The 15,150-nt window shown below is 38.3% G+C and overlaps 1 protein-coding gene across 3 annotated transcripts in view; it reads left to right on the forward strand.

The window, feature by feature from the left end:
- Window positions 1-15,150, forward strand: part of PDSS2 (decaprenyl diphosphate synthase subunit 2) — a 267,557-nt gene that overhangs the window by 213,714 nt on the left and 38,693 nt on the right. For all 3 annotated transcript variants that reach the window (XM_060114836.1, XM_060114837.1, XM_060114835.1), the window contains 2 exons: window positions 182-355; window positions 1,295-1,426. In XM_060114836.1, coding sequence (XP_059970819.1) covers window positions 182-355; window positions 1,295-1,426 — 306 coding nt within the window. The remainder of the gene's footprint in view (window positions 1-181; window positions 356-1,294; window positions 1,427-15,150) is intronic.

A 15,150-nucleotide genomic window follows, 5' to 3' on the forward strand; every position in this document is an offset into this window, starting at 1 on the left:
CAGTTCCCACATCCTTAGTTCTCTTTAGGTAGAGGTGAGGGTCAGCATCTTTTAGTTCTGTCTTGTTGCAACAGCCTGAGTGTTTTGAATAGTTCATTTCTTAATGCTTATTCTTCAAAAACCGAAACAATTAAATTACTCCTAAAACCTTTTTAATCTTGGCTTTTGTTGCAATTTTTAGGAAAATCGTATCACAGATGATATTGGAATATTGACTTGGAAGGAGCAGACTTTTCTCTCCCATGGTGCCTTATTAGCAAAGAGCTGCCAAGCTGCAATGGAATTAGCAAAGCATGATGCTGAGGTTCAGGATATGGCATTTCAGTATGGGAAGCACATGGCCATGAGTCATAAGGTATTTGCATACCCTTTCTATTTTTTCTGTTTTAAACAGCTAAAATGATACACAAGAAACCTTTTACCATTTAATAAACTGCTTTTATATCTCAAAAACTGTTTATTGAGTACATAAAATCTATCATTCCTGGTGGTTATTACATAATATAAACAGTATGATTGATGAGCACTGCATAATTTTGATAGAAAGCTACAGCTTACTTAAACCATATTTGTGATGTTTGTCTCTTCTTACCACCTGAAAGGGTTCTTGAAAGAACTCTTGCAAATTATTAAATAACATGTAATGTTGCCAGTCACAAAAGGGAAGAATATTTGCATTTTTGTTACAGTTCCCTTATAGCTCCTATGTAAAGCAAACTGTGGAAAGTTAATGAAATTTAGAAATATATGGAGCAAAGTTGAAAGCTTTAATTCCAATAACTGATTCTTTTGAATGGGCATAATGAAATACAAAATGTCTCAAGATTAGCTGTTATTTTGTTACCTCCATGTATATGTAATTTTAAATTCCATTTAGTACATATTTCTTAGATGTCACTTAAATAGCTCATAAGAAGGGGGAAATATATACAAAAATATGTAATATCTCCAGATGAGTTTTTATGTGCTTTATTAAATCTTCGATTAATTTATTTATTATTTGATTATATTTATTAAATAAATAAAATTTCTGATCCTTACCTTGAACTTAAAAAGCAAAATAAAGGCTGCTGCCAAATTAAAAAGGAATATGTTAGGGGAAAACTATTCTAAAAGTTTTTTTAAGATTATTGTTAATCATATGAGCTGTTCTTTTGCTTATTAAAGTACATCTAAAAACTGAGTTCCTTAAGCTTAATTTTTCACTGTAGTAACTGGTGCTTTCTGAACATGACTAAAACATGCCAATGTATATGCATTTCACTGATTTAACTCTTTTCACTACTCCTTCTAGATAAATTCTGATCTCCAGCCTTTTATTAAAGAAAAGACCAGTGACTCCTTGACTTTTAATCTAAACTCAGCTCCTGTAGTCTTACATCAGGAGTTTCTTGGAAGAGACTTGTGGATTAAGCAGATCAGAGAGGTAAAATGAAATTACTCTTATTTTAGGTACCAATAGTATTTGGTTGATTTTAAAATATAGCTCATTTTATGATGATCTAAGACTAATCAGCCATATGGAGCATATAGATCAGTCATATAAGAGCTTATTCATATAACAGGTAAAATTCTTAATTTATAATATACATTTTTGAGAGGTAAATGTTAGTTAAAAGTTAGAGACTGCAGTACTGTGTTTTCTTATTATCTGAATTCATAGAATACTGCAATACAAAACCTGTGCCTGTGGTGAATACTAATTAACTCAGATGATTTTTTTTTCTAAAGGCTTTCAAAAATTGGGCTATGATAATAGCACCACCCTTTAACTGATGGCAATTTCCCATATGTAGACTCTAGCACAAGCTGCAAAATTCCAGGAGTTCTGCCTGTCACTTCATTGGGTTATTTTAAAACAAACTTGGATCCTGAATACTCAAGTTCTGAGGCATTATCAAAGGGAAAAAAAAGTATGGTTAAGTAGGAGGGGTAAAGGGACTTGGGTGAATTTTCTACTTTTTTGTGGGGGAAGGAAGGTATGGAAGATGAGAGGGAGCTTTTTTGGGTTTTTCTTAAATCCAGAAACTTTTTTGGGTTTTTTTAAATCCAGGTACAAAAAGTTCTTGCCTTTTTATCCAGAACTTCATGGAATTTATTTAATTTGGTGGTTCTAATTGATTGGGTTAATCTGAGACTGGACATGGGAAAGCACGCACAGCTGAGGTGGACGGAGGTAGATGGCACACTTCAAGTACAGAGAGCCTAAGATATTTGCTTTTGGAAAGATAAGATTTTCTCTCTCCAACCACTCCTCCCTAATAGATCTCAAAATACTTACAGCCAGCCTAAAATCTGTTATATTCACCAGGTAGAAAATGAGAGGATTCCTTTCTGGGGAAACTCTCAAACCCAGAGGAAAAGCCCTGCAGATGTGGACTTTTGGGGCTCCCTCAGTAAACATGCCGTAACCCTGGCCAGCTGCCTTACAGTGAGGTCCACCAGTTGACAAGCCTCAGAGTATCCAAGGGCACAGAATATCCAACTGAAGTAGAATAGCTAATAAAGGACCACTGGGCATTTGAGAGCAGCCTCTGCTGTGAAAGAACAAGTCAAAATCAAACTGATTTAAAAAAAAAAAAAAAAAAAAAGGAGGGAACTTAGAGGAAACAGAGGCAGTGCAAGGGGGAAAAAAGACATTTCCAAATGTACTACAATCAATATATTCAGTGAGATAAGATATTAAATCCATGAAATAAGAACAGGTGATATGTAAAAAAGGACAATTCAAGAATAAGAAATCAGAATTATAAAGTATAAAAATATGAAAGCAGAATTTTTTAAAAAATCAGAAGAAGGGGCTTCCCTGGTGATGCAGTGGTTAAGAATCCGCTTGCCAATGCAGGGAACACAGGTTCGAACCCTGGACCAGGAAGATCGCACATGCTGCAGAGCAACAAAGCCTGTGCGCCACAACTGCTGAGCCTGTGCTCTAGAGCCCGTGTGCCACAACTACTGAAGTCCACGCACCTAGACCCCGTGCTCCGCAACAAGAGAAGCCACCACAGTGAGAAGCCCGTGCACCGCAACAAAGAGTAGCCCACCGCTCACCGCAACTAGAGGAAGCCCTTGCGCAGCAATGAAGACCCGAGACAGCAAAAAATAAATAATAAAATAAATTTATTTTTTTTTAAATCAGAAGAAGAATAGAAGATATTAAAAGAATCTCCCAGAAAATTGACTAAAAAGACAATAGAAAATAGAAAAGATAAGAAAATTAGAGGACCAATTTGAGAGATCTTATATCTATTATGAGTCCCAGAAAGAGACTTAATGAAAATGCAGGTGTAAAATTAATAAAGAATTAAAAGAAAAGAAAAATTCTAAGAAATGAAGGACCTGAAGGTGTCTCCAAATTGAAATGGCACTCTTTAAATTGTGAATTTTAAAAGACCCACACCAAGTGACATCATTATCAAATTTTGAAACAATGGGGATAAAGAAGAGATCTTAATACTTCCAGAAAGAAAAACCTACGTACAAAGAGTCAAGAATCAGAATTGTCTTAGTAGTGACACTGAAAGCTTCAAGACAATGAAGTAATAACTTCAACATTCAAAGAGAAATTGTTTCCAACTTAGAATTTTATGCCAGTCAATACTATCAAGTGTGATGTTAAAGACAATTAAAGCATAAATAAAGTCTCAAAAACCTTACCTCCTAAGCATCTTTTTTTAGGGAGCTGGTGATGTATTCTATCAAGGGAATAACCAAGAAAGAAAAAGATGTGGAATTTAGGAACTAGGGCATCAGACATAGGTGTGAGATGATGGGAATTCCCAGGACAATGTGAAGGGAAGAATAATAAACAACAACAAGAATGCCAACAATAAGAGCACTTACTTTGTGCCAGCCACTGTTCTAATGAGAAACCTGAAGCAGAGAGAGATTAACTTGAGCACAGTCACACAGCACTGGTAAGTGGTGGAGCCAGGATGCAAACCCAGGCAGCCTGGCTACAGGGCCCACATCTGTAAGTACAATAACATGCTACATTGTCTCTCACCCATGCAAGTCCTAGGCTGATGGCTCTGCATCCAGGCTCGACTGGGACAAGAGGACAGAGATCTCCAGAAGTAATATCTCCAAGGAAACAATGGAACTGTTGATCCCCTAATGTACTTGGCCATGTTGAGAATTTAGGGACAAATTAATAACAGGAACATAGAAAACTAAGAGTACCAGTTACCACTGCTGCATAACAAATTACCCCAAAACTTAGCTGCTTAAAATAACCATTTTATTATGTTCATGGATTCTGTGGGTCAGGGATTTGGTCAATGCACCGAAGGGATAACTGCTCCATGATGTCTGGGGCCTCAGCTGGAAAGAACCAGAGGCTAGAGGTGATTCAGTGATGCTGGGGACTGGAATCATTTGGAGTCTCCACTCACACCTGGCACCTAGGCTGGACTGTCAAGAAAACCAGGCTTCTAAACAATCAGAGTATTCACACATGGCTCCTCCACTTGGCTTGGCTTCCTCACAGCATGGCAGCCTCAGAGTAGTCAGACTTCTTTCTTGCCAACTCAGAACCCCAAACACAAGTGTTCCTTCCAGCAAACAAGGCAGAGGCTGCATCTTCTTTTATGACCAGCCTCTGAAATCACCCACCATTTTCATGGTCTCCTATCAAAATAGTCACAAGCCCACCCAGAATCAAGGGGAGGGGCTGTATACCTCACCTATCACTGGGAACAATTTCAAAGAATTTGGGGCCCACGTTTTAAAACAGCCACATTAAACATATGATATGAAATGAGGCAGTTCTTAGCTGTAGTGAATAAATTCTTAATGTATAAGAAACAAAATATAATCACAATACTTTACATGGCTTAGAGGATAATATTTATATAGCATAAAAATGTAAATACCAGGGCTTCCCTGGTGGCGCAGTGGTTGAGAGTCCGCCTGCCGATGCAGGGGACGCGGGTTCGTGCCCCGGTCCGAGAAGATCCCACATGCCGCGGAGCGGCTGGGCCCGTGAGCCATGGCCACTGAGCCTGCGCGTCCAGAACCTGTGCTCTGCAACAGGAGAGGCCACAACAGTGAGAAGCCCGCGTACCGCAAAAAAAAAAAGTAAATACCAAATACTGATTTAAACCAAAAAGTATAATATCACTGGGGAGAGGGTAGGGGAAAGGATTGTTTTTGGTCATGTAAGAAATGTAATTATTCCTTTTATCATAGGATCAATAGATAATGTCTTAAAATTTAAAAATCAAGAAAACAGTATTTGAAGATAAACAGAAGAAACAGCTAAAGAGAGGGAAATGAGACAGACAAAGTCTGGAGAGTGCTAGGATATTTTGTTAGAAGTCTTTTGTTATTAGACTCTTTAAATATTATACATAATTTAAACCTTTGATTTAAAAGTTTATATACTTTGCTATAGTAATTGCACTTCTAGTAATGTATCCCAAAAAAAATATCAGAGATGTGGGCAAAGATTTACATACTAAAATATGTAGTAAAATACCAATTGTAAAAGGAAGAAAATGAAAATTGAACCATTTGAAAATAGAACAAAGTTAAATGAAGTATAGTGCAATAAAATATTACACAACTATTGAATAGTGTATTATGAGCATTGTATTTTGTGTGTTTTTTGACAGCTGAACCAAAAATTCATATACAGATGGTGTTAGTAACTCTAATTGGGTTACATTAGAATACATTGCAGATATACATTTTGGTTGAAAAGAACCAGCTAAATATGTTAAATGAAAGCTATCAAGTCTCTGTTGGCTATTCACATATATACATATATATATATACATATATATGTGTGTGTGTGTGTGTGTGTGTGTATATATATATATGAGCAGCATAGATATGAATTTTAAATAAGCTTCACAGAAAAGGAACATATTTAACTCTTAGTGTCTTTGCAAGCATGCAAAGTTGTAAATATAGACTACATGAGAGTCCAGGATTTCCTAAACAACTGGTGAAATATTCCCAAATCATTATCTTCAATTTGATTTTCAGTTCAAAGAGATATCCTTTCCAAATAGCCTATGCCTTAGGCATTATCTCCAGTAAATTAAATAGATCTTGTCCAGAGGTCAGTAAACTCTGCCAAGATGACACCCATGAGCAGATAAGGTTACATCCTCCAACCTAGGTCCCCTGTGATCATCTCTAAATCCTCATCCTTCAGGAAGAACTGGCAGTTTATTGCCCACCTCTCAAGGCCCCACCAGACTGCTGTGATTTGCTCCATGGACTTTGGGCCCTTCTCCTTATATGTACGTGTCTGAGTCATGAACAGGGTCACAGAAGAGCAGGTGAATTAGTCTGAAGCAAATAAGAAATTTAAGAAATCAGTTTCTGTCATGCAGGGGGCAACATTTTTCAGATTAAAGACTCCTTACTTGAGTTTATTTTAATTTTCTAAATTTTATTCATGTTTATATAAAGCTCTCTATAATAATGATCTTGTTCTGTGAACACCGCCTAGTCAGAGTTAGGGAATACAATTTGCATAACACTTGAGAGGGACTTTCTATCCTGAATCTCAAGGAGACTGCTTATTAATCCTGAAATTAGTTCTAGTGCTCTCTTTCCAACTTTCTGTGATATTTTTCTCCTCTGCATTTTTGTAAACCTTTCTTCTCCCAGGTTTTGAATTTTATTGTAAGATCCTTAAGGATCATAGTGAATTTACCTTTGAATTACCAATAGTCCTGTATAGTAACTTACTTGGAATAGTCATCTAATTAGTATTTGTCAGAAAGCGTGTGTGGTGTGGTCTTCGGGGGACAAAACTGGTGGCAACCTGTTTTGTTAAATAGAAAGAATCAAGTTGGTATAGCAGAAATGGTCCATAGAGGACCAGGATTTGGAAGACCTGGATTCCAGTTTGGGCTCTGCTAGCATCTGTTTACCTTGGTCACATTCTTTAACATCCTTTTTATTATTTTTTTTGCAAAATGATGGCATTGAACTAGACCCTTTCTAAGGTCCCTTTCAGCTCTCAAATAAATCTAAGAAATTTATTTAAATAATCTCTTAGGCAAGAGATGCATTATAAGAAAATATCTTTATTAGAAGCTAAATACTGTCTTTGACACTTAGAAATAGAAAAGTCTTGCTCTCAATGATGGAAGACAACTATGATTTGTTATTATCACATGTAAAATTATAGACAGGTTTGTGTCCCATCTACCCTTTTGATTTCCTGCTTAGGGAGAGTGAGAATTAATGACCAGAAAGGAAGGGAAGAGGGAATCACATACCCTTAGCGCCCATTCAACATCACTGCGAAGCCAAGAAGCACAGCGCCTCTGGAATGTTTCATATCAGGCCCTGCTACCCCCTCCAACTTCCCCGTCCTCCCCAAATCTTAAGATCGGACAGCTGTCTTCCATCGCACCCTCAGGTGTACACACACTATGCACTTTTGTAAGAGGCAGTTTACAGCACCAGGCCAGACCAGAAACAGATGAAAAATATTTGTTAAGCAATGTCTCCATACTAAATTCTACAGATCCCTTCCTACCTTAATTTTAAATTTAAATTTGTAGCTGCTGAAAAATAATGATCAGGTTAAAAATACTGATAGTGAATGGGTGATTCACCCTAGGGAGGTGAAGTCATTACTCAGCTATCATTTTGATTCCTAATAAAAGAAGGTAGAATCCTTCAGAGAACCACAGAGCTCTGACTCTCTCAGGGAGTCCAGGGGCTATTGCAGGTCAGCAAACTTTATTTTTAATGATCCTTCTAGTTTTCTGCTGCCATTGTAAGTCACCTGAAGAAATAAGAATTATGATTATTTTTTTCTTGGCTATTTCTGAAAGTATTGAAATGTCACTTAGGCTTGTGACATTCTGACACTGTCATAACCATCCATAAAATACCTTAAGTGAACTACATATTACCAGTGCTAAACTATAACTCAGTTGTTCCTAGATATCCTACTTTTACTTCTTATTCAAAAAGTGAAACAAAAATTGCTAGGCAAGGCTGATGTGCATGAATATAACACATATATATTCTTAAACAAAAGAGAAAGTGCACATTCAGAGAGTCCTCATTAATGCCACATGATACTTTTCTAATTATTTAAGTTATTTCAGTTGTTTCAAAAGGAATAATACAACATCCTCTACCGTAGAGGGTGTAGAGTGTGGGCATTTGAAAGGACTCTATATGAGACCACAAAGACTACAAAATGGCTCTAAATATCTCCTAAGTTAAAATATTTCTTGGGCCTCCCTGGTGGCGCAGTGGTTGAGAGTCCGCCTGCCGATGCAGGGGACGCGGGTTCGTGCCCCGATCCCGGAGGATCCCACATGCCGCGGAGCGGCTGGGCCCGCGAGCCATGGCCGCGGAGCCTGCGCGTCCGGAGCCTGTGCTCCGCAACGGGAGAGGCCACAGCAGTGAGAGGCCCGCGTACAGCAAAAAAAAAAAAAAAAAAAAAAAAAATATTTCTTAAGGTTTTATGAGCACTTAAGGAAACAAAGTGCTTGACTGTAGGAGATACAGCAGTAAATTGCCTGACGGTTGTCTTGACCTTGTTAAGAGAAGCACACAAATATAAGGAATACTGTAATTGATGCCAGTGGGGCAGCTCAGAGGAAAAAGAGTTTGAATCCAGTTGGAAAAGTCAAGAAAGGGTTTGTGAAGTAAGTGATATCTGAGATAGTCCTTGAAGAAGATCTTGACAACAAAGATGGGAATAAGGGCTTCCTACACAACAGAAACCATGAAAAAGGGCTGCAGATGGGCAAGCATGCAGTGTATTCAAAGAAAAAAGAAGTATTATAATTTGGATGGAAGGTGAAAAATATGGGGCAGTATAGGGATAGATGAAGAATTGCCAAAATAGTACATAATGACTATACTTAAAGACTTTGGTTCAAACAAAAACATGTATAGCAATATTTACAAAAGCCAAAAAGTGGAAACGACCCAGTGTCCATCAAATGATGAATGGATAAACAAAATATGGTATATCCATGCAATGGATTATTATCCAGCCATAAAAAGGAATGAAGTATTGATACATGTTACAATGTGACAAAAATGTTCTGGAACTAGATCGTGGTGATGGTTGCACAGCATTGTGAATGTATTAGATGTCACTGAGTAACATAAATTTACATTTATGTTATGTGAATTTTACCTCAATCAAAAAAAAAAGGATTTGGGGATGTTTGTCTTTAGAAAATGAACTTGATTCAGAAGTCATGGAGCAGAAATTGAAGTTTCTGAGCCAGGTATTGTCAAGGTTTGAAATGTGTTTTAGAGAGGTATATCTAACTACGTTATATAGAATCAGAAGAACAAGGAGATACTATAGAAAAGGAGATCAGTCAGGAGGTTGTGGGGAATCTGTTGATAAGTGCAGGGGAAAACTCCTAATCAGAGTATTGGCCATGAGAATGGGAAGGTAAGGAGGTTAGGTATAAAATTCACTTCAGAGAGAAAAAATATAGGACCTGAAAACTGATATGCTAGGGAGAACCTGGCAGATGTCTACTGGGGAGGGGTGGTCAGAGGCCAAAACAAGGATTTTGAACTTGGATAACAGAAAGAATTGTGCCATAAATAAAAACAGGAAAGTGGGGCCTCCCTGGTGGCGCAGTGGTTGAGAGTCCGCCTGCCGATGCAGGGGATACGGGTTCGTGCCCCGGTCTGGGAGGATCCCATATGCCGCGGAGCGGCTGGGCCCGTGAGCCATGGCCGCTGGGCCTGCGCGTCCGGAGCCTGTGCTCCGCAACGGGAGAGGCCACAACAGTGAGAGGCCCACATACCCAGGCGCATCCGGAGCCTGTGCTCCGCAACGGGAGAGGCCACAACAGTGAGAGGCCCACATACCGCAAAAAGAAAAAAAAACAAAAAAAAAACAGGAAAGTGAAGTGGGAACATTGGTATAAGTTTGGTTTTTGACATGGTGGCTTGAGTTACACCGTCAGGGTTGCTGGACATCACCTTGGGACCTGGCCACAGGAGGAAACAGCTCAGTTCTTCTGTCAGCCTCATTTCCTTGCTCATGGCTTTCTGAGATCTGAGTAGGTTTTTTTTTCTTAGTCAAACTGTAATTTTATATTTCACATCTCTTCCGGATTCCAAGAGTGCATAGTAAGGAAAATGGATTATAAGCGATAACAAGACTTCTGCTTGAGGGAAAAAAACGGGGCTGGAGGAATCAGACTCCCTGACTTCAGACTATACTACAAAGCTACAGTAATCAAGACAATATGGTACTGGCACAAAAACAGAAACATACATCAATGGAACAGGATAGAAAGCCCAGAGATAAACCCACGCACCTTTGGTCACCTTATTTTTGATAAAGGAGGCAAGAATATACAATGGAGAAGAGACAGCCTGTTTAATAAGTGGTACTGGGAAAACTGGACAGCTACATGTAAAAGAATGAAATTAGAACACTCCCTAACACCATACACAAAAATAAACTCAAAATGAATTAGAGACCTAAATGTAAGACCAGACACTATAAAACTCTTAGAGGAAAACATAGGAAGAACACTCTTTGACATAAATCACAGCAAGATCTTTTTTGATCCACCTCCTAGAGTAATGGAAATGAAAACAAACAAATGGGACCTAATGAAGCTTAAAATCTTTTGCAAATCAAAGGAAACCATAAACGACAAAAAGACAACCCTCAGAATGGGAGAAAATATTTGCAGACGAATCAATGGACAAGGGATTAATCTCCAAAATATATAAACAGCTCATGCAGCTCAATATCAAAAAACCAAACAACCCAATCCAAAAATGGGCAGAAGACCTAAATAGACATTTCTCCAAAGAAGACATACAGATGGCCAAGAAACACATGAAAAGCTGCTCAACATCACTAATTATTAGAGAAATGCAAATCAAAACTACAATGAGGTATCACCTCACACCAGTTAAAATGGGCATCATGAGAAAATCTACAAACAACAAATGCTGGAGAGGGTGTGGAGAAAAGGGAACCCTCTTGCACTGTTGGTGGGAATGTAAATTAATACAGCCACTATGGAGAACAGTATGGAGGTTCCTTAAAAAACTAAAAATAGAATTACCATATGACCCAGCAATCCCCACTACTGGGCATATACCCAGAGAAAACCACAATTCAAAAAGACACATGCACCCCAATGTTCATTGCAGCACTATTTACAATAGCCAAGTCATGGAAGCAACCTAAATGCCCATCAATAGATGAATGGATAAAGAAGATGTGATACGTATATACAATGGAATATTACTCAGCCATAAAAAGGAACAAAATTGGGTCATTTGTAGAGACATGGATGGATCTAGAGACTGTCATACAGAGTGAAGTAAGTTTAGAAAGAGAAATACAAATATCATATATTAACGCATATATGTGGAACCTAGAAAAATGGTACAGATGAATTGGTTTGCAGGGCAGAAATAGAGACACAGATGTAGAGAACAAATGTATGGACACCAAGGGGGGAAAGTGGCGGGGGAGGGTGGTGGTGGTGGTATGAATTGGGAGATTGAGACTGACATATATACACTAATATGTATAAAATGAATAACTAATAAGAACCTGCTGTACAAAAAAATAAAATTCAAAAAAAAAAGAAAAGTGATAACAGGACTTCTGAACAGAGAGAGATTTATCATGTAAATAATAAAAGCCCCCTCCCCTTTTTTTAATGGGTTACCATAGCCTTCTGCATCTGTCTATTTCTTCCTCTTCTCACATCAAACCAAAGGAAGAGAATATGAGAAAGTTAATTCCATGGAGATTGAAATTTGCCTCCAAAACTTAGCTTTCCCCAGTGAAGGAGATGGTAAAATCAGGTACCCAAGTTCTGAATGGTGTTCACTTCCTTGCAGATGCCTTCTGTGCTCTCTTATTAGTAGGTAAGAATGGTCAAGATAGCAAAGAAAAGGCTTGCCCTGTTCCTTTATATTCTGACACCTTTCCAGCTCCGTAACTGGAGAGCCCAGCAAGGATTGCTTCTCCTCCCAAACCAAACTCAGCTAGCTGGCTACTTCAACTTGGGGGCTAGCAGATCTAGTAGATATCTGACTTGTACCCTTTTAAAATCCTCATACACTATACCCAAACAATTCTGGGATGTGTCCTTTCTCCCTTCCTCTGTCCACCAACAAATCTTACATATATATACTAAACTCCACCTCTTAACACCAATGCAAATGCAAAGAGAGTTTGTTTTCAGCAAGACCTGTCTTCTCTAAAGGAATTGATGATATTTCTTCCAGTACCAAGGCAGACCTTTAAAATATCATTATTTTTTTAAATATCATTATTTTTGTAGCCACCAATATAATATTTTACTCAAACAAGAGTCATTCATGAATAATTGGTTAAAACAATTAGATGAATGGTTAGTAGGGAACTGAATATTCACAGGGACTCAAAGCACCCTACAGAGTACTTATTGAAGACAAACGGAGGAAGTGAACAAACTTAGTCTCACCAGTAACAAGACAACTGATATTGTATGACTCCTGATGTAATGGAGAAGTGTACAGCATCATCTATGTAGGAGTCTTTTCAAAAGTATTTTAACCTGAATCTAATCATGTGAAAACAATTAGACAAGTCCAGGAGAAGGGACATTCTGCGGGGCAACTGACATGGATTCTTTTTAAAAATGCCATGTTATAGGGCCTCCCTGGTGGCGCAAGTGGTTGAGAGTCCGCCTGCCGATGCAGGGGATACGGGTTCGTGCCCCGGTCTGGGAGGATCCCATATGCCGCGGAGCGGCTGGGCCCGTGAGCCATGGCCGCTGAGCCTGCGCGTCCGGAGCCTGCGCGTCCGGAGCCTGTGCTCCGCGACGGGGGAGGCCACAACAGTGAGAGGCCCGCATACCGCAAAAAAAAAAAAAAAAAAAAATGCCATGTTATAAAAGAAAAGGTGGGGGTGTGGAGAATGTTGTAGATTAGAAGAAATTAAAAAGCCGTGACATCCAAAGGGAATGTGTTATTTTTAATTTGATCTTGGATTGGGATAAACATAACTCTAAAGGACGCTATTGGTTGGACCAGAAATTTTGAATAACATTATCTTAAATACTATAGTAAATGTTAAACTTGTTGGATGTGGTCATGGGTTTGTAGTTATGTAGGAGAACACTGTTGTTCTTAGGAAATAAATGCTGACATATTTAGGGATGAAATATCATTATGTCTATAATTTACTCTCATATAGTCAGCAAATGATCATCTAGAGAGAAAGCAAAGATGACAAAATATTAGCAACTAATTAATCTAGTCGGAGGGCAGATGGGTGTTCATTATGTTCTTTCAACTAAAAAATTGGAAGGAAAGATAGTTTTTCTTGAAGGTTGAAGAAGAGAATCTTATTTTTTAAATTGTTATTCTAAAATATAGCTGGTAGCATTGGGGAAGAATAACATGATAAGAAGAGATGATCAGTCTCTAGCAATTTCTACACTCCCTGCTGTGGAATATTAGTTTTCTGCTTTTAGAAAAAGGTTTTTCCATATCCAGTTTTCAAGTCCAGATAACCGTAGTTAGAAATTGGAAGCAGTTCATTTATGTCATCCAATCCTTCTTTGTTACCTGACTTATAAAAAAGCATTTGTTTCTTAAAGTAAAAGACCACATTGTACATCCATTACTTACCAACAGAGAATCTATCTGCCTTTGGTCTGTGGAGACTGGTATATAAACCTTTGGAATTAATCCCTCTGTGCATCCTCTCAATCAGAGCACTGGCTTTGTTTGCTTTGGTGTAGAATATTGTTTTACAGCGCTCACTGTAGCTGTCAGAGGAGGCCTTCAATGTCATGAGCACTGGCACACTAGCTTGTCTATTTTCACACTTTTTTAAGATAAAACAAGGTTCAAACCACACATTCTCTGTGAACTGCTAAAGACTGGGAAAAATTACTTTATTTTCTCATGACCTGGATTGACAAGAAGCACACCTACAGGAGGCAAAAGATGAGTGAATCCCTTTTAAAGACCCAAGTAATGAAGCCCTCAGGGAATCGCTGTGTGTGGCAGAATTTACAGTGGTTTCTGGAGATGAACATTGTGGCAGGAAGAGGTTCAGGACTGCCGGCTATTGAAATACAGTCTGCATTTATTTTATATCAGCCTATTTTGGGCCCCAGTGAGGAAGTTATTTTAATATCTTGCTCTGCTAGAAATATACATGGCAAGTGGTAGATGTCAGAAAAAGAGGGTAAAGTTACAGCACTCCATTCTCCTTGAGACTTACGGAGTTTATATAGTTGTTCTCTTTGAAATTAACACTGATGCATACAGAGCATAAATTGAAAAGGATGTTAGACATAGTCCACACCAGTGATCCTCAGATAACTCAGAATTCAGGGCTAGAGTATTAAGGATCTGCATTTTTAATAGGCTACCCAGGTGATTCTGATACAGCCAGCCCAGCATTTGGGGATGCCTTTTCTGACCTAGTACTCTTACTTTACAGATAAGAAAATGAAGACCCACGTAAAAATTTAAAATTACTTGAGGTATTAACCTATTATGGGCTAGAAACCATATTTTCTGGCTCCCAGCATATCCATTTCCTAGGAGGTCACAGTGCCTCTTAGAGTGGTCATAGTTAAGAGCTTAGGCTACCTGTTTCCCTCCGTAGCAGGGCCTACTTACCACCTGAGGCTTGCTGGAGTACATTTGAAATCTAGAAAAAGCATTTATCCATTTATTCATTCATTCACCAGATATTGGCCATCTACTATCTACAAGCACTGATCTAGACATGGAATACTGTTATGATCAGGAGAGAAAATATCCATACTCTCATGGAGCTTAAGTTCTAGAGGGAGATTGTATGTGAAAACAAGACTCTGCAACCCCCAGAGGAAGATTTTTATTTGTTCTGTTCCCGGCTGTGTCTCCAGTGCCTGAGCAATACCTAACACATAGTAGGTGCACAATGGACAATTACTGAGTGAATGAGCACCATCAGATGAAATAGAAACTATAGCCCCTCCCAAATTAACTTTTTTACAAAAAGAAATAGAATTTGGTCATGTTCAATGAGAAATATTACTTATGTAGGGGATTAAATCATTTACATTTGTTTCTAATTTGCTGTATTTTGTAAACTCTAAAAGCTTTTTGTGAAAAAATTATTATTTCAGAGTGTGTACTTTCAGGCTTACGTCTGGCATACAT

The sequence above is a fragment of the Mesoplodon densirostris genome, chromosome 12 (genome assembly GCF_025265405.1).
Source record: "Mesoplodon densirostris isolate mMesDen1 chromosome 12, mMesDen1 primary haplotype, whole genome shotgun sequence".
Lineage (NCBI taxonomy): Eukaryota > Metazoa > Chordata > Mammalia > Artiodactyla > Ziphiidae > Mesoplodon > Mesoplodon densirostris.